Genomic DNA, 21,242 nt, shown 5'->3' with positions numbered 1-21,242 from the left:
TTTTCTTGTGCAGCATGTGGAAATATGTATAGAAGAATTATATATGTTTGACATGTATTAATTGCTTGCTGGCTAAGGAAGGGGGTAGGGGGATGTTGGGAGAAAAATTTGGAATACAAGATTTTGCAAGGGTGAATGTTGAAAACTATCTCTGCATACACATACACATACACACAAACACATACACACACACACACATATTTGCTGAAGCAATGGGTTAAGTGACTTGCCTAGGGTTACACAACTCAGATGCCTTATGTGTGTGAGGCCATATTTGAACTCAGGGCCTCCTGATTTCAGGGCTGGTGCTCTATCCATTGCACCACCTAGCTTAGCTGCCCCTCTGCATATATTTTGAAAATAAAAATTTATGTTTAAAAAAATTGAATTAAGGTCAAGAAGTAAGATAAAAACACATAAAAATATAGGATACATCAGTATTTCCTTGCCTCTATATATTTGTCACATTGCATGGTCATGAGTATGTCAGTCAGAAATATTTAAAATCCTTGAAACATAATGAAAATTTATAAGATTCATATTATCTCATGCTTCTTGGCCTCTTAGGGCTAAGCAAAGTTTAGTACAATTTGAAATGATGTGAAATATAACTCTTTGAAATTAAACCACATCTAAAATATATAAATAATTCCTTTTTTTTTCTATATTTTCTTTTTTTTTATTTTGTGATATAAAAATAAAGAAGTAAAACTATATGTCTTCTTTATTTTACAAATACAAATGAAATTTATGGATCATAGTTTGTCCTCTTCATCGTAGAATGATAACATTTAATTTTATTGTTTCAATATGTAGCAGTGCATATGCAATTATATGCCATAGTGAATATAAATGAAGAACTATGTAAATTGTTAAGGTCTTTTTCAGCTCCAAAAAAATATGATTCTTTTCTTAAGATATAGTTCCTGCCCACAAGAAGTTTATCAGGTTGAAGTGATGGTAATTATATAAGAAATAATTGAAAATAAAAAAACAATATATTTTTAAATGCCCCAATTATGTCTAAAATTTAAAAATGATATTTTATAAGAAGACTATGATAACTTAAGTAACATCTTTCAAAAGGAAGAGAAAAATCAATGTGTGTTGAAATTGTCAAAAAATGACATCTATAAATTGAAGTGAGCTAGGCTATAGGGAGTGGTAACATATACTAAGTTGAAAAAAAATGGAGTTGACATTAGCAGAAGAAAGAATGAACATGAAAGATATGAGACATGGCAATAGAAATGAAGCAATTTGATTATATGGACCATGAGAGATTAATAAATTGGATTTATGTAGAACTTTAAATGTAGATATAGAAGCTGGGTCTGGTATGGTAAACAGACAATAAATGCTATTCTATGTTTATAAAGTTATTTGTACTTTTAAATAGCTGCATTCAAACCTAATCTGTTCTTGTCTTACTTGTATCTTAGCATACTCTTTCTAATAAATCCTTTTAGTGAGAGATAAATAGGTAGCTCATTGGACAGGTCATGCGACCCTGAGCAAGTCATTTGATTGCTTTTAGCCTCACTTTAAAATGGGGAAACTAGTAATACCTACTTCACAGTGTTGTTGTGAGAATTAGATGTAAAGGGCTTTGATTGTCTGTGTCCAATTTGTCACATTGCATGGTCTAAAAGTGTCAAATGAATGTCAGTTATTTCTAGATCATCATCATTATCCTCTCAGAAATATTCAATTTTCCCCTAGTTTCTTCAGAATATATAATTTTCACTTTGGCATCCAAGACCTCCCCAAAAATGGAGTTTTGTAATCTTCTGGTTGGTTTTCTGGAAGCCTTCATTTCAGCAGAGTAATCACCATGAGAATAGCTAGAGATAAAATCCAAAAATCTTTATTGTCTCCTTCACAGTCTTGTCTCCTTGCCTGGGGCCTGGGACCAGCTTTCTGGAGGTCCTCCAGAATGTGTCTTGATTTCTGCAGGGGAGACAGGAGAACCAACACAACGGTCTCTGTCTTGAAGTCTCCCTGAGTCCAGGAGCTTGTGCTCCAGCCTCCAGTCCTCTGTCTTTCCTAGGTCTGTTCCAGTTCCCCAAGGTGGTGGAAGATGGAATGAATGTTTGAGTCTGAGGGCTTATGCTCCAGCCTCCAGCCACCACAAAGGGGGGAAATGGAATGGATGTCTCTGGCTGACTTTGTTCCAGCTTATATATTCTATTATAATTACATTATCATAGTTGTGAGTCTTGTCGAACTATATTAAGTACTAAGTAATATACTGAACTAGAGAACTATTAATCACCACGCTAAACTAGATAACCATTCTCTTCTCAGTTCCACTGAATTAACACCTTGTAAGAATCCTTGTTTCAAGTACAGAGTTTTGGCTCATTATAGAGTTTATCTTGCAAATATTCTCTCATGCTGATCTCTTTCATGTATCTCTCCTTCCCCACATATTGGACTATTCTTTCTTTTCTTGTTCTGTCTTCTTCCACTTCCATGCCTTGTGATATTCCATACTTTGTATCTAAAATGAGCAAAACCAACTTTATCTTTTAAAGTCTCTCTCTTTTTTCAAGGTTTGCTGAGATCTCTTGCATGAAACCTTGAGCCCTCCCCCAATTCTTACTGTCAAAGCATTTTACCTGGACCTCTTCTTTCCTATTTTTTTTTCTTACTCATATATCATAATTATTTTTGTGCCAGTTGTCTTCTCTTTTTATCTTATAAGTTCTTTGAAAGCATTATCTGGACCAAGTCTTATATCCCTAACACCTAACACAGTATCTCTCAGAGTAAGCACTTAATAAATGTTTGTTCAATTAATATAAATAATTTCATAGAGCTTGCATTTTCCTTTATTGATTAGTTCTCATTTCACAAAATGCTAAGGTATCATGGAATTCCCTTTTGGAACCAGATCTTACTGAGTACTTCATTATTATCTCTTGTACACAATAGTGGTGGTCTAAATATTCAAAAGAGAATACACTACTCAAGAAGATATTTAAGTAATCTTCTAAATTGGAACACAGTGGAAAATATGACCATAATAACACTGGATACAAGAACAAATTAACATACAAAGTGCATTTAAAATCCACTGAGGTGTGAAATGGCATTCTGGATAGAAGCACATAAAATATATGAGGGAAAGTTTTGTGAATATAACTTTATTTGTAGAATGAAGGTATAGCATTGGGAGTTTATGCTCAATAAAGAAGACTGAGACAACTGATGTTTATTGAGTAAAGAATATTTACTTTCTCAGCAGTAGGTTAAGTAAACACTGGATTTTCCATTTACTTTACGGTTTTTAAACTTTCCCCTAGATGGCAGACCAGGATTGATTGCTAAAAGGTTACCAGCATATGAAAAATTCTACACACATTGCTACATATAATTTTTCTTATATTTAGAAATGTTAAACCTTTCTCCATAATTTTAGAAGTATTAAATGGAAACAACTTTACTTCTTATGTTATCATGTAGTCACTGTAGCAGAAGTAACTTTTGTATTATATACATATTCAATCTTTTTCCTACATTCAAAACATAATACCATAACCACTAGAGACCTGCCAATCATGGATTGTTGTTTCCAGTAGGTTTCTCTACAAACTCAGGTTCTACAGCACTGTATTATAAAAATACTTATTTTACAAGTTGCTTATCAACAGCAACGAAAAATTCATCAGACTTTCTCTTTTCTATTTTACAAATATTCATATATTTCTTCTTTTTATATTTAGTGCTGACATTTGATTAAAAGAGAAAAAATATTTTCTTCATTAATGTTCATTATCTTTATTTCTATTTTGAAAAGGTTTCTCCTAAGACCTTAGTGTATGCTATACTTACATAGAATAATACCAAAATATAAAAAATTTACTAATAGCTAGCATTTGCTCAGTAGCTATATGGCACAGTGGATATAGTTTTGGTCCTGTAGTCAGAAACACTCATCTTCATGAATTCAATACTGGCCTTGGACAGATAATAGCTATGTGGTCCTAGTTTATATCATTTCACCCTGTTTGCTTCAGTTTCCTTATCTAAAAAATGAGTTGAAAAGGGAAATGGCAAACCATTCCTATATCTTTGTCAAGAAAATGCTATATGGGATCATAAAGAGTTGGACACACTGAAACAGATGAATAACAACAAAAGGTAGAGATGTAAGCTTTGCAAAGCCCTTTACAAAATACAATGTTGTTTAAGCCTCACAATAAAGGTTAGTCTACTTATCCACACAGCCACAATCTGAGCAATGAGCAATTAGTTGAGACTAGTAATTTTCTTTCATTGAACCAAACATACACACCCAAAGTATAACATTTTAAAGAAAAAGAAATATTTAATGTATATGTTTTCCTCTGGTGATGTACAAGTTTATTCACTTCAATCTCATTGTTATAAAAGGAAAATTTAAAGATTTTCCTCTCTTAGTTAGGAATTATGAAAAGAAAAAAAGAAATTTATGTTTTAATTACTTTTGCCACCAATTGCTTTGAAACTTTGGGGGAAAGCTTTTTATTAAGTAAGGTTTTTGGCAGATTAGGATTCAAATGTTCAAGTGACAGAATATCTAACTTTCTTTGATTATTATAGAAGTGATTACTATAGTTATATCCTAACAATTCCCAGTTAATTTTAGATCCTATCTTTTATATTTTAACTTGATTCATAATTTGATGAATTCACTTGATTTTAGTGAGTACAAGTAATCATTTCTGTACTTTTTAACTTTATATATTCTGTATTCTTTTTACATTTCTGTATTCTGTACTATTATTTCCTAAAGTTGTTATATTAACATCTTGGTTTATTTCCACTTTTGCTTCCTACCAGAATTAATAAATATCCCTAGCCCATTGATAGTGATAGTTTTGACTTAATTTTGTATATAAAATTTGGAAACACTGTTTGGTTCACTTTCACCACAATAAGGAATGGAGTAGTTTTCTATCTTAGAAACTGTTAACATACATAATCATAAATTTTAATCTATATTCACAATTAACTATTACTGTAGCATTCTAACTATAATTTTTGAATATTCATTTGAAAGACATGTAGTTTTCTTATAGTGCTTGTAGACAATGATTGTCCTTTATGCTGAAATATATTGATACCAATTTGACTACTTTTCTCCAGGATGCCTGCAGTGGCAGGTATGTAGATATATTGTAGATTTGTAAACATTTTGTCCTTATTTTCTGTTAGGATTCTTACTAAGGTGCTAACTAATTTAGCATGGTACTTAACAATTCTGTAGTTCAGTAATGTATTTACTAGAATTCCATGAGATTCACATCTTTAAGAGAGCATACTTTTAAGGAGCTCCCACAAGCCCACTCTCTGGGAGGAGATTCACAACTAGGATTGACTTCTGGGAAACCCACAATCCCACACTCTTGGAGGCACAGTCAGATTCATTTTCCTACTTCGACTTCTATGCTGGCTGGAGACATTGGGAAGATGAGAGGCTGGAAACATTTGGACAAGAGCTCTCAGGAACCAAAGAGAGAGGAAGGCTTCCAGAAAGCTAGCCAAGCCCCAAGTGAAGGAGACAAGACTTGAAGGAAAAAATAAAGGATCTGGAAATAAGATTTGGAAAGAGACAGTAACTCATGGCTTTATTTTGGGATTATTGAACTGAACTGAAACTAAGGCTGACTCCAGAAGCTCCCCAAGAAACCTGCTCACAGAGAACGATTGTAACTTAAAGAAAAAGAACATTACAATTGTCTTTGCAAAATTTCTTCTTCTTTTTTTTAATAACAAAATAATGGATTATCCTTTTAGAGCAAAATTTAGCTTTAAAACTTCTTCAACATGAGGTGTTTTCCAAGCATATATTAAGGTCATATATGATACCTTGATAAATGCTGTTATCCAGAGAGATGACAGTGTTCAGTGCATCATTCTCCAGGATATTTTCTCTTTATTTAGATCTACAAGTATTAAACAGGATTCCCCATATAAGAATAGATGAACAATGCATATTTCTTAGATTTTCATGTGCAGTTGAATGGAAAGTGAATTAATTATTAATTATCTAACTTGAACAGGAATTGCAGATGGATGTTGATGTGGGCTCAGAATTAAATGGGTCTGCTCTTTATTTTAAAAGCCTATATTCTAAATACTAATAATCTTTTGAAAGTAGCATGGTGATAGATGACCATCTATGAAGTTTGGAAGAACTAATTATGTTTAAATCTTATTTCTTGCACATACTATTCTAAGTACTAATAGTCTTCTAAATGTAGCATGGTGATAGAGGACCATTTATGAAGTTTGGAAGAACTACTTGTGTTTAAATCTTGTCACTTATACATACTAGCTTGCAATTTACAAGTACCTTAACCTCTCTGTACCTTAAATATTTCTTTAAAATTTTAAGTTACAGACTGTTTGCAGATCCCTGTAATAGCACTGAGAGCAGGAATAGATGCCATCTTGAAATTCTGTTACACACAATTCTGAGTCATGGTTCCGGGGAAGAAAAGAGGAGTTGTAGATAAATGGGAGCAGACTCCTACATAGATAAAGGCCAGAGTGCAGATCAGAAAGTTGGTGACCAAACCTCTCCTTGGATCATACCAATTTGGAGGTACCAAAAACTTATAGACTCCCACTGAGCTATGAAAGCAGCAAAAGGACAAAAAAAAAAAAAAAAAAGATGAAAGCTTAAGATAGATTATCTTCCTCTGTTTAAAGTTGAGTTCAACTTTAACATAAAATCCAAAGTTAAGAAATATGTTAGATAAATGAGTAAAGAATAAAAAACCCAAATATAAAAAAGTACCATGGTGATAGGGAAGCTCAAGACAAAATTAGAAGGCCATGGCTTGAAAATGTATACAAACAAAACTTCAAAAAAAAAAAAAAAAAAAAAAAAGACAAGAATTCCTTGAAGAGTAAAAGAAAATGATCTTTTAAAAGTGGGAAAACTGGTGAAAGATGACAAGTAATCATTATTTCAAATAAAAGAAAAAAAACAAATCTAAAAGAATGACAGAGTTGAAATTTTGTTAAAAATTACATAGACAATATCACTACTAAATATATATACATCAAAGGATGTAACATATAAATGCTTAAAGGAAAAAAATTAATTATTGCATGAAACAGATAAATTGTATTAGTGGGGAACTGCAATTTAACCCTCATAGATCTAGTTAATTTTCACCATAAAATAAGAAAGAAGTTAAAAAGAAAATAGAATTTTTAAAAAGTTAAATATAATAAACTTCTGGAGTATATTGAATGGAAATAGATAGAAGTTAGAAAAGAATATAACTAAATGTTTGTTGTGTATGATAGCTTTAAAAAACTTCTATTAATTAGGCATAAAAACTTATAAATGTAAGAAAACAAAAATATTAAATGCATTTTTTGGATCATAATGTATTAAAATTAACTTCAATAAAATTTCTTTGAAGCATAGACTAATGATTTTTTACTTAGCTACTAATCCCTAATAATTAGTAGGTGAAAACACAAATCATTAAAACAATAATTTTATTAAAGATGACAGCAGCAAGACAAAACACCAAAATTTATGAGTTACAACCATAGCAGCATTTAGCAGAAACTTTACATCTCTAAATCTCATCATCAGTAAAGGAAAGAACAGATCAATGAATTGGGCATACAACTTTAAAAAACAGGCTAACAAAAAGTAAAAAATTGTGAATAGGAATTCTGAAATAAAAAATAAAAAATCTTGAATAATCAAAGCAGAGAATGGTGAAATTGAAAGTTTAAAAAAAATTAATCAACCTGAGCTGCTTTTATGGGAAAAAAACCCAGTAAAATAGATAAACCATTAGTTAATTTGATTTTAAAAAAAGAAAACTCTTTTACCAATATCAAAAAATGAAAAGAGTGAATGCACAACCAGTGAAGATGAAATTAAAGCAATTTTGCCCAATTATTTCAATGAAACTAATAATTTAAATGAAATAGAAGAATATTTACAAAATATAAATTGCCCAGATTAGTAAAAGAAGAAATAGAATAATTAACTCTGTCTTGGAAAAGCAGGATAAATCAAGAGAAGTTAGACTTTAATGACTCTTCAATTCCTAATTAGTCAGCTGATAATTTTAGGAAGAACTACCTTATTTTAACTGCATAAATGGGATGTAGAGTATGCTTAAGGATTGAAAGCTAGAGAGAAGAGAAATCTAGTCTTTTGTCTTCTAGCATCAAGATAGAAATCTTGAGGTTCTAACTTGTATTATAGACCTTTGTTAGGATTCTTACAAGGTGTTAAGTCACTGGAATGGATATAATTATCTAATTTAGCATGGTACTTAACAATTCTCTAGTTCAGAGTTCACACCTTTTACACCTTCAAGAAAGCATACTTTTAAAGAGCTCCCACAAGCCCAGGGAGTACCCACAAGCCCATTCTCTGGGAGGATATAAAAGCCCACTCTCTGGGAGTCAGGAGTGAGTCAAGGGGAGAACTTCAGGGAAGCTCGAGGAAATTCAGAGCCAGGATTCAGTGGATTCACAGGAGATTCACAAGTCTAAAGGAAAAGCACGCTCATGGACTTCCGGGAGATTCACAACTAGGATTGACTTCTGGGAAACCCACAATCCCATACTCTTGGAGGTGGAGTCAAGATTTCATTCCCATTTCAACCTTCATGCTGGCTGGAGGCTTTGGATTCAGAGGGAGCTAGGGGCTGAAGGTGGCTGGAGACATTCTGACAAGAGCTCATTGGAGAACCAAGGAGAGAATTAGGCCTCTAGTAAAACTAGCCGGACCCCAGGAAAAGATTCAGGATTTTGAAGGACACAATATAGGATCTGGACTTTATCTCCTGGCTGCATTTTGGGATTATTGAACTGGAACTAAAGCCAAGGCTGCCTCCAGAAGCCCCCAAAGAAACCTCCTCCCAGAGAATGATTACATTTTAGAGAAACAGAACATCACAGACCCTGAAAGAAAGACTGTGGGAAGAAGTCAACATATAGATGAATCAGTAATCTTTTTTGTTTCCCTATTCACAACTTGGGACTTTGGGGATTTTTCCCCCTTGGGTGAAACATTAAGTTAAATTGAGTTATCATGTTCCCAGCAGCAGAGCTTATTCATTCACTATGTATTGTTTGGTATATACTTGTGTTGATTGTGGAATTGACTTCTAGTAGATAGAGTACCAAGCCTTGGAAATATAGTTTGGGTTACCCATTTCCTGTTAAGAACCAGAGATCAGGAATGCAGTTTGATCTTAAAAATTATTTCCTCTAGACTAACAATATTTAAGAAAGCAAATGGATCTAATTCTTACCCCATATCCCTTCTCTCTGAGGAGAGTAAAGTAGCTAGCCACTTACTTCAACCTTCTGTCATCCTTTTAGCAGGAATTAAAGTCTTCCTTGGGGAAAGGTGGAGATAAGAGTTTCTAGGGATAATTATTCCTGATTTCCTGTGAGCCATGTCTAGACAGACTCATGTAGATATACATAATATACTATATTCTTTAAGTGTATATGAATGGTTTGGCCAATTTTCAGATGGCTTTGGATCTCATTGGAAATGCCCTGTATTTTTCAGGATTTCTGCAAAATCAAGACAAGTGTCTTCAACAGGCAAGAGCCTCTAGATAATTTTATTACTTATGAAGAATTCTTCTAACTTTTGTGTATACAGCCTCCATGAGAACAATGAATACTTTTGATGAACATTTCTTCTTTTTTGTTTTTTGGATAATATTAATACTAAGATAATTGTTGAACAAAAGTATTTCAGTGTTTCCCTATATTAAGGAATCTAGTGCACTTTTATAATTTACTTGGGAGAAATTTTGTTGGAGGAGAACCGTAAGATTTTGTTTTTAATCTGCTTAGTCATTTCTTGTTTTGGTAATCAAAACCCAATAATAACAATGATGTAAATATTCTTTACACATTTCAAACAATTATGTTGTTGTGATAGTAATTAAGGAATTTAAGGAATCAAAGAAAAGAGTGTATCTATGTCTGTGACTACATGCATAACATCAAACTGGTTTTTACGGTAATTGAAATTTGATGTATATGGAGTCCAGGGTGCCTCAAATGGTTTCCGTATAAAGGAAATTAGATGGAAAACAATGTTTCTTAACAATGGGGAAACTGCAAATTGTAGTGAAAGTTCTTCAGAAAGACAGATTATAGAATATGTGTAGATATTTTGGAAATGCTTGACTAACCAAAGGAATATTGAAGGGAGACCTCCCTGATGGGCTCCAGGGACATTCTAAAGGGCCTGTAAGTTTGAGTATTTTTGCTGTACTTCTTTTGGAGGATCTCAGTATGTCCTTTATTTAGGTCCTGAGTGAAAGAAGTAGTATCTCTAACCTTGGACATCAGAGTAGTCTGGTAGTCAGGCCAGGTTTTACAGAGAGCTCTGACATCAATACCTAAAGGAACAAGCATTGGAGTTCCTTTGGGGAAGAAATCATTCATTAATGATAACTTTTGTATGTGAACACAATAGAACTGACATTATGTAGAAATTGAACTAAGTTTCAATCCTGTAGGATGTTTCATATAGTATTCTCCCAAGGTGGTGTATCTATATGTTTTCTTATTGTATTTTTATGAATCAAATATTCCATTGTAGAAGCCAAACTCCATTAAATGATTAAATGAAATAAAATTAGAGTGCTAATCCTTCACCCTTTAAATTAGAGGAAGAGGGGTAGCTAATTGGTGTAGTGGATAGAGGACCTAGCCCTGAAGTCAGGAGGACCTGAGTTCAAATTTGATCTCAAGATACTTAACACTTCCTGGCTGTGTGACCCTGGGCAAGTCACTTAAGCCCAAATTGCCTCAGCAAAATAAATAATGGACTTGAGCCAATGACAGTAATAATATTAACAATATTATTATCAATAAAAAGGATAGAGATGAGAGACACATTTTTTGTCTTTTTTTTCAATCTATCATCTGTATGTTTTTGCTGTTCCATTTAGAAGATACCATAAATCTTTTAGGACTAATTTCTCAAGTAATCTGTTCAGTTCCATATTTTCCATTGTGTTTATAGTTCTGCTTGTCTTATCCAAAACTGAAAAGAGACTTTGAAACCTCCAGTCCCTAAAGTGTTACTGTTTATGTTTTCTTGTAGCTCATTTAATGTTTTCTTTAAGCATTTGGATATGTTTCTAGTCCTCTCAGCCCTTATATACCTTAGTATGATTACATTATTATAGCATACTGAATGTATGAACTAGAGAACCATTACATCACCATACTAAATACTAAGTATATGTGTAAACTAGAGAATCTTCATGTCATCAATTCCATTGAGCTAACACCTTATTGTAAGTATCCTTGTTTCAAGTATACTTCTCCAGGGTTCTGGCCCTCTACACATCTGGAAAAAAAAAACAAAAGATCAAAAATTTCAAGGAAATTAATGAAAAAAATGCAAATGAAGGTGTACCAGCACTAAAGCTATATTATAAAGCAGCAGTTATTAAAACCATTTGGTACTGGTTAAGAAATAGAGTACTTGATCAGTGGAAAAGATTAGGTTCATAGGACAAAATAGTCAATAACTATTGTAATCTAGTGTTTGACAAACCCAAAGACCCCAGCTTTGGGGATGAGAACTTACTATTTGACAAAAACTACTGGGAAAAATTGGAAATTAGTATGGCAGAAACTAGGCATTGGCCTATACTTAACGCCCTATACCAAGATAAGATCAAAATGGGGTCATGATTTAGATATAAAGAATGATATAAGCAAGTTAGAAGAACAAAGGATAGTTTACCTCTCAGATCTGTGAAGAAGGAAGAAATTTGTGGTCAAAGAAGAACTTGAGTACATTATTGAATATAAAATAGATAATTTTGATTATATTAAGTTAAAAAAGGTTTTATACAAGATTAGAAAGGAAGCAATAAACTAGGAAAAACATTTTTACACTCAAGGATTATGATAAAAACAATTTGTAAAATATATAGGAATTTGACTCAAATTTACAAGAATTCAAGCCATTTTCCAATTGATAAATGGTCAAAGGATATGAACAGGCAATTTTCAGGTAAAAAAATGAAACCATTTTTAGTAATATGAAAAGGTGATTCAAATCACTATCAGAAAAAGGCAAATTAAGATAACTCTGAAGTTCTACTACATACTTCAAAGATTGGCAAAAGTGACAGGAAAAGATAATGATAAATGTTGGAGGAGATGTTGGAAAACTGGGACACTAATTGGTGGAATTATGAATGGATCCAACCATTCTGGAGAGCAATTTGGAACTATGCTCAAAAAGTTATCAAAGTGTGAATGCCCTTTGATCCAGCAAAATGGCTTATATCCCAAAGAGATCTTAAAGAAGGGAAAGGGACTCACATTGTAGCAGCCCTTTTTGTAGTGGCAAGAAACTGGAAATTGAGAGGATGCTTATCAGTTGGGGAATGGCTGAATAAGTTATGGCATATAAATGTTATAGAATATTATCTTTCTGTAAGAAATGATCAGCAGGATGATTTCATAGAGGCCTGGAGAGGCTTGTTGCTAAGTGAAATGAGCAGAACCAGGAAATTATTGTACATGGCAACAAGATTATACAATAATTAATTCTGACGGATGTGGCTCTCTTCAACAATGGGATGATTCAGAGCAGTTCCAATAATCTTGTGATAAAGAGAGCCATCTACACTCAGAGAGAGGACTATGGGAACTGAGTGTGGTTCACAATATAGCATTTTCACTTTTTTGTTGTGGTTTACTTGCATTTTATTTTCTTTCTCATTTTTTCCTTTTTATTTGATTTTTCTTGTGAAGCATGATATTTGAGGAAATATGTGCAGAAGAATTGTACATATTTAACATGTATTGGATCATTTGCTATCTAGGGAAGGGAGTGGGAGGAAGGAAGGGAAAAATAGAATACAAGCTTTTGTAATGATGAATGTTGAAAATTATTCACGTATATATATTGAAAATAAAAACATTTAATTAAAAAAAGAAAAAAACAAAAAAGAAACTTATAAAATGAATCAAGATAATTTCCTCATTGCTGGACTTAATCTTTATTTATTTTATATATTTTTTGCTTTGGGTAATATTTTTGTATTACTATGCTAGGAGGAACATATGTAAAAGGATCTATACAAATACTAAGTATTTGTATTTACTGATGTACTTAGGATGATTTCATATTCCTCTTCCAAGATAACACAAGTTATTTACAACTTAATTTCAAAGAGTCCATGAATTATTCCTGTCGATATCAGCGATTTTCCTAGTTTAAGCAATTTATAATTTATCATCCTCCTCCAAATTTCAGTATAACTTTCCTTGGTAGGTTATGGTTTATATACATTTGTTCTGCAAAGTAATGTTCAAATAGTGTTTAACTCATTAACCATTAAGCTATCTTCTAATCTGTAGGAAAAAAATATTGAGAGTTTGTATAAATATGAAACTAATGTGAACTCTTTTATTTATCACTGGATTAAAATGTTGAAGAATATATCACTTTATTAAGTCATTTGTATCATATATGCCTTTTAGAGACACTTTATTTATTAACTTTTTCTTTATTTACAGTGATCTGTAACCCTGGAACTTATAACCCCCACAGTGGAATTCACTGCCTTCAGTGCAACAGCAGCATGGCATATGGATCAACTAAATGCTAAAGTACCATTATTTTATGCTTTTTGGCAACTTAATAAATTAAAAAAGTTAATAACTTTAGCATTTTGCAAAAGTAAAATACATTTATTAAAAAGAAATTATGGTGACTCATCTTTTTAATCAAGTATTACAATGTGAAAATGTTTTACCAAGACTGAAAATACTGGACTCCAAAGTTCCTAATTTATTAATAAAATTCATTTATTTTAGACTCACAGTGTGAAATATATCTGTACATTATGACCTGCATCATGGTGTTTTAGAAATATGCTATAGTATCCCATATTTTCTATGTATACTGTACATGTAAGTAGATCAAAAGAATTTTAAAATTCTTGGTACAAAAATATTGTGGAATGAATAATGAATTTGAATTCAGAAGATCTGAATTCTTAGCAGCATTTCTAATGCTAATCCTTGCACAACCACTTACTAAGCTATGTGACTTTGGGCAAATTATTACATGTTTCTGGACTTTCAATCTTTTTTTTTTTTTTTTTTTGTGAAATGAAGGGGTTAAATTGGAAGAGTTCATACTTTTCAGCTTTATTTCTGGAACTCCAATTAGTCAGATTACTGCTTACAGTTACTCTATCAGGTAGTCCTATGTTATTTCATTTTTTTATGTAGCTACTTTTTACAGATTTATTTTTTGCTTCAAAAGACACCCCAGGGAGTTATTTATATTAATCTAATCCTACCTAGTAAGGAACCATATGCACTGTAGTCAGTGGATTTTACTGGGGGACAATTTTTGTATATTCATTGCAGGCCTTAGTGCAACAAATAAAGTGTGGCAGTGATTTTAATGTACCTTTGTGTTTAACATCCTTTAAGTAGTCCCTATTGATAGAACGGAATAACATGTTCCCATTTTAATAATATAGAATGAATCCAAGAATTTTAATTTCATTTCTATCTTTAGGAGTTGTCTTTTTTGGAAAAAAATCATCTAACTTCTTTGTAGTCTCATTCCTTCCATTGTTAAAAATCAATGATTAATGATTTATTTCATAGGATTGGTATATGTAGTTTATTTATGCATGCCAGAATGTTATATTTTCTCTATGATATATGCTATGAAAAATAAATTTATAGATTAAAAAAACATTAGTTCCAAAAATTTTTGTGTCCAACAAAATATGTATTGATTCATGTCTGCATTTACCAATTGTGCTCTTTGTTCTGTTAGTTATTTCCTTTTCCTCCAGCTTCTTATCCTCATAATACTAGACATAATATACAAGCATTTGCCTTAAAAACAAACAAATTGAGTCTGAACCACAAGTAGTTTAAAAATAAAAATTCAATTAAATAAATCTACCAAACACTAATTTCAAATGAATTTTTTTTTGATAGAATTAACTAGACTTATGTGTTGTGTAAAAATTATTTTGGGATTCTTATGCAAATATGTAATTTCTATGAATAACAACAAATCAAAAAGGAATAGATATGAAATAGAGTTTGTATTAAATTTTAAGTACACTCTAATTTCTCTCAAAGTTCTTTAGACTCATAGAAAAGCATTAATTGTATTCATATATCATGTTTTTTTCCCCAGTTTTTCTTATTCATAGGTAAGCAGTTACATAGTAAATGATATTCTGCATGGTTGAGTAATAAGTCCTTCTTCAATATGTAGAACTCATTTTTTTGAGGAGCAGCTCTTAATAAATAATATATTAAGTTACTCTATTCTTAGATCCCTATAAATTATTTTAGTTTCAGATATTAATAGTATGGCCATTTGTGTCACTGATATATTTAATTTCTTTAAACGTGTTAAGTTTGTTCTTAAGAAAATATTTTCATAAAAAATGACTTATCCATGTCACACCAGGATGTAGGTGACAGCAGATATGAAGTACTAAATGAGGACTTAGAGAATGTAAATAGCTCAGGTGATGGGAGAGATCTAAACAAATAAGAAATTTCCTTAGGAAGGGAAGGTGGAATCAAGGCAGTCATGAAGAATAAGGTTTGGGCTTGCAATGTGTCAGATGTCAGGTAGGCAAACAAGAATCAGGGGTACCCATAATAGAAGGAAGATAAAAGAAAGAGGTAAGGCTAGATAATAGTGAGAAATCAGGAAATGTGAAATTGAAAATGACAGTTGGGTAAATTTAGGTAAAATCCAGACTTTCAGAAAGAGTAGAGATTAAAGGCATCGTGGAAGTCTGAGGACTGAACTTCTGCTTCAGTTGAGTAACAAATGGTGTAAATAATCTTTTAAATTATTATACTTGTGTAATTATAATTATTATACTGCTTATCTACTGCTATCTTCTTCATTAAGATTGATTAAATATTTTATATTTCAAATTGGTATTGCTTTTGGTTACCAAATTTCTTTTTGCTTGCCAGGAGATAAGATGCTGGCAATAGTAAATAGTAGACATAGTAAATGCCATCTTTAAATAGGAACAGCTGGAATACTACCATCTGTGAGGAATGCCTGTTTTTATTGAACTCTATACTAGGCATCCTTCATAATGGTGACAAAGACCTTTAATAAGAATATATCTTCATAGTTTATGGCTCACTTAACAATTATAAACAAAGACAGATTGAACAAAGTTATTCTGATTTTATATTTTTTGAAGCATCTTAGATCTGTAATTTGTGGGGGAACTACCAACTTGCATATATGCTTCCACAAACAAGGCTACCCCAGGTTGAAGATACTTTTATGGGTCTGAATTTACTTAAAAATCAAAGCTCACAAATTTCCACTGATGAGTTTAACTCAGCTTCACAGTCCAGAGACCACATATAGGTAAAGGAAAGTATTTCAAGACATTGAGAAATGAGAAAAGTATCAACAAACCATTTCGTCTTGTAACCTGCAGTATAATTTTCCCACGAAACACATGCCATCAGTATATACTAAGTAGGTATGTAGAGATAGATGTATGGAAAGGAAGACATGTAAAAAACATGTATGGACAGGTTGCATGGTAGATTGGCAACTCACACTTTTGATGCTACAGAGCAGTTGATACTTTCTGACATTCTAATAATACTGCTCATACTAGGTCTTTTCCCATTGATCTTGTATAGTATGCAATTGCCATCGGACATCTGCAAGTGATACATAAGCTAGATGAGGGATGTATATTCCCTGCCAGACATTCCTGCTTGTTGGTGTCATGTGGTATTGATCACCATTATTCTCCTGGTTCATCTCATTTTACCATCTCATCTCATCTCATCTCATCTCCTCTCCTCTCCTCTCCTCTCCTCTCCTCTCATTTCATCTCACCCCATCCTCTATCTCTATGTCTCTCTGTCTCTGTCTCTGTCTCTGTCTCTGTCTCTCTCTCTCTCTCTCTCTCTCTCTCTCTCTCTCTCTCTCTCTCTCTCTCTCTCTCTCTCTCCTTTCTCTCTTTCTCTTCCTCATCTTCTTTTTTTTCTCTTTCCTCTCACTGTCTGTCTCTTTGTCTATCTCTTCTCTTAGTTTAGACAATAAATATGACTTTCTAATTTCCACTAGCTAAACTATACCTATTCATCCTTATAAAGGCAGACTTCCAAGAAACTAAGGACTCAGGTTTCAGCCCCACTTGTTTCTCAATTCTAAAATTCTTCTACATCAAATATTCTTTTTTTATTAATGATCATTAAACCATAGTGTCTTGCTCTTCTTATAACCTGTTCCATTTAACTCTGATTCTAGATCATTTTAGGTTCTGGAAGTCCTTGAGAAGTCAGATGTTTGATTTTAGGGAGGAATACCAGTCTTTAATATTCACCTGTTTCTGCTCGCTTCAGTTGGCTCAGTTCATGTAAACCTAGATTTTTCTGAAAACATCCTTGTTTTCATTTCATAAAAACATTTCTTATAGCACAATAGGATTCCTTTTCAATCATATACAACAACTTGTTCAGTCATACCTCAATTAATGGACATCCCCTTAATATTCAATCCTTTCCCACTACAGAAAGAGCTGATATAAATATTTTTTTGTACATATAGGTTCTTTTTCTTTTTTAAAAATAATCTCTTTTGGAAGTGGTATTGTTGGGTCAAAGGATATGCACAGATTTATAGTCCTTTTGACATAATTCCAAATTGCTCTCCAAAATGGTTAGATCAGTTCACACCACCACCAATAATGCTTTAGTGAAAAGCTTCTTAAATGTGGGTTGTCATCCCATAGACTCACGTAACTGAATGTAGGGAGTCATGAAATTAAGATTTATTATCAGTAAATATTTGATTTGTATACCTATTTTGTATGCTAATTACCTGGGGCTGTATAAAAATTTCTCTGGCTGAACAGGATTCTGAATGGAAAAAATTTAAGAAGTGCTGCTTTAAAGATAATTTCAGAAAGGCCTGGAGAGACATAACATGAACTGATGTTAACTAAAGTGAGCTTAATCAAGAGAACATTGTACACAGCAACAAGATTAAATGTTGATCAACTGTGATAGACTTGGCTCTTTTCAACAATGAGGTGATTAAACCAATTTCAATAAACTCCAATAAACAATAAATTGTGATGGAGAGAGCCATCTGCATCCAGAAAGAGAACCATGGAAAATGAATGGAGATCACAACATAGTATTTTCATTTTGTTGCTGCTGTTTGTTGCTTTTTTTCTTTATTTTTTCCTTTTTGATCTGATTTTTCTTGTGCAGCATGATAAATGTGAAATATGTATATAAGAATTGCACATGTTTAACCTATACTGGATTATTTGTCGTCTAGGGGAGGAAGTGAGAGAAAGGGAGGGAGAAAAATTTGGAACACAAAGTTTTGTAAGGGTGAATGTTGAAAACTATCTTTGCATGTACTTTGAAAATAAAAAAAAAACTATTAAAGAAAAATAAAATAAAATTTATTTTAAAATGTGATGCTTTATTTAGTATATAAATTTTCCAAATCCTCTCCAATATTTATAATTTTCCTTTTCTATCACATTAACCAATATGATAAATGGGAAAGATATCTCAAAGTTATTTTAATTTTCTCTCTTACCAATAATTTAGAGCATTTTACTCAAATGGTTATAGATAGCTTTGATTGTTTTCATCTAAAAACTTTATGTCCTTTGACCTTTTATCATTTGGGCAATGAGTTATATTCTTATAAATTTGGCTATTCTCTATATATTTGAAAAAAATGAAGCTTTTGTCAGAGAAATTTCCTGTACATTTTTTTCTACAGTTTCCTTATTATTTTATATTTAATTTTTTGATTTATTTAAAACAATACAAGATCAGAAAAAACAAAATAAAAAAAAGAAAGAAAAGGACAAGGCAAAAAAAACAAACAAAAGACAAAACATTGTCATGTGCCCAGCAGAACATCAGGGAGAATTAGATAGATTTCCATTCTAAGAAAGCACATCTGATAATAGAAGAGATTATATATTCGTAACTATCTATCTTTTCTTTGCTTCCTTGTTTGTTCTCTTGTGTGCACTTTTTACTTTAATTTTTCCCCTTTCATTCTCTTATCTCCCCCAGGTGATAGTTAATCATGGATGTATGTTTTTAGAATCTAATTGTAGCTTTTTAGAGTTTAGCTCTGCCCCCTATATTTCTTTTGAACTACCCAATTACTTATGTCAACTTTAAACACATGGTATACATTTTCATGTCCTTGTTGAGACCCTTAAAATCATTAATATTGGCTCTTATATAGCAAATTTTCTGTTGAATTCAGGTTTAGTTGAGACAAAATTTTGAAAATCTACCTTAAAAATTACCTTACTTAAACATTGACATAATACTCAAGCTACCAGAATTGTTTTATAAAGTTAAAAAATAATACAAAATTAATCAGTAAATACAAAAGGTCAAGAATATAAAGGGGAAAAATGGGATGGGGGGGGAGAGGCAGAAATGTGAAGGAAGTTGGCATAAAAGTTCCAGACCTCAAACTGTGGTAATCATAAAAACACTCTAGCTAAAAATGGAGTTGTGAACTACTTGGTAATGGGTTTTGTTTTTTTTTTTTTTCACTTGTTTTGATCTGATTTTATTTGTGTGAAATATGTTTACCAATTGTGTTCATAAAATTCCTGGGATTGTCTTGGAAGGTAGACTTTCAAGTATTTTAATATTGTCTGCTGTTATTTTTTAAATGGAATTTTTTCTTCTATCTCTTCCTGTTGGACTTTGTAATATATAGAAATGCTGATAATTCATGTAGATTTATTTTACATGCTGCAACTTTGCTGAAGTGCTATAATATCTTTGAAATAAATATTTATATGTAAAAGCTAATTGAACATTATTTGGCTAAATGGAATTAAGGCACTACTAACTGCTGAGTAATAGTATAAGGACCACATAGATTGATAAAGACCATGTAGATCGAGTCAATAGCATTAGAGAAAAACATCTAAGTTCTTCAGAGGTACCCTAGAATTCTTAGGCGGAGATGTAGTAGAAGAAGGTATGGGAGAGTAAGGGTAGAACTACAGTGGTATAACCAGAAGTTAGAACCAGACCCTCTGGCCCTAAATCCATCATTCTTTCTATATTACCGCACTGTAGACAAAATGTATTATTTATCTTTATCCACTTTTTTTTTTTATCCAATCTTGTAGCTCATTTCCAAGATTCCTTAAAGAGTACTGAGAGTAGATTCTTTAGTCAAATATATAAATTTTTTTCAGTGTGCTAGGGTATCTTGAGTTAATTTGGTGATCAGGTGTTCTCTTCTTATCTTGAATTTGAGTTTTAATCTGAAGATCGTAATATAATTTAAGGAAAAGCAGAAACAAATAGGAATCGAGCAGTTCTGTTTTCTGTTTAACTAGCTATTACATGTAATTAGATTATAACTATCTCTTCTGTCTAAGTGACTCCCTGCCCCCACATACTTCCATATTATCTCTTCCTTCTAGAACTCATACCTTTAAAAATATAAGGGCTTTCTTGTTTCCCATAAATTTTTCAGTAGTACACTTTCTCAATTCTACTATAATACCCTGCATTTACATATTCATATACATGGTAAGTAAACTATAATTTCTTTTAGGATAGGAACTTTTTTTGGATTTTACATTCCATATAAAAGTTGTAGGATGAATATTTGTTGAATAGAACTATATTTCCCTTATATTAAAAACGAGTGGTCTGCTCTATTGTAATAAGCAACTTTATTACAATCTATAAACCATTCTAGTTCCTTTGGCAGAAGCTCATTTTCTAAGCATGATAATAAGATATTAACAAATAATTTTGTTGAGGAATAGTTTTAACTATGATACTTTGATAGAAATTGGAGAAAATATGCAAAATGCATTGCTTCAAAGTTCATATAGAGAAAGAACTTGATATCTTTAATTGTACATTGTGCTAGGATGATTGATGTGTGATGAGTCCTGAAAAGCATTGCAGAATGTCTAAAAAGTAGCCTAAATTTCTTCAATAAATCAATCATTTTGGCATTTTCCCTCAAGTTTGTTTACGTATTTCTGTGGGATATAACCTTAAAAATGTGAAGAAAGGTCACTTGTGTCTCTTATCTCAGAACACTACTGATAGAGCAAATAAAAGTACTTTTTTTTTTTTTTTTTTTTTTTTTTACTAAACAACAGGAAACAGATCAATGGATCTCAAATGATTTTGGTTTT

The 21,242-nt window shown here is 32.0% G+C and overlaps 1 protein-coding gene across 1 annotated transcript in view; it reads left to right on the top strand.

Moving 5' to 3' along the window:
* Positions 1-13,742, top strand: part of ZPBP (zona pellucida binding protein) — a 103,535-nt gene extending 89,793 nt beyond the window's left edge. The window contains exon 9 of the mRNA XM_074282743.1: positions 13,555-13,742. Coding sequence (XP_074138844.1) covers positions 13,555-13,646 — 92 coding nt within the window. The 3' untranslated portion in view covers positions 13,647-13,742. The remainder of the gene's footprint in view (positions 1-13,554) is intronic.
* Positions 13,743-21,242: the final 7,500 nt, after the last annotated feature.

Source organism: Sminthopsis crassicaudata, chromosome 1, assembly GCF_048593235.1.
Source record: "Sminthopsis crassicaudata isolate SCR6 chromosome 1, ASM4859323v1, whole genome shotgun sequence".
Classification (NCBI taxonomy): Eukaryota; Metazoa; Chordata; class Mammalia; order Dasyuromorphia; family Dasyuridae; genus Sminthopsis; species Sminthopsis crassicaudata.
The sequence above is the reverse complement of the archived record's forward strand: the minus strand, read 5'-3'. Positions and strand labels throughout refer to the sequence as shown.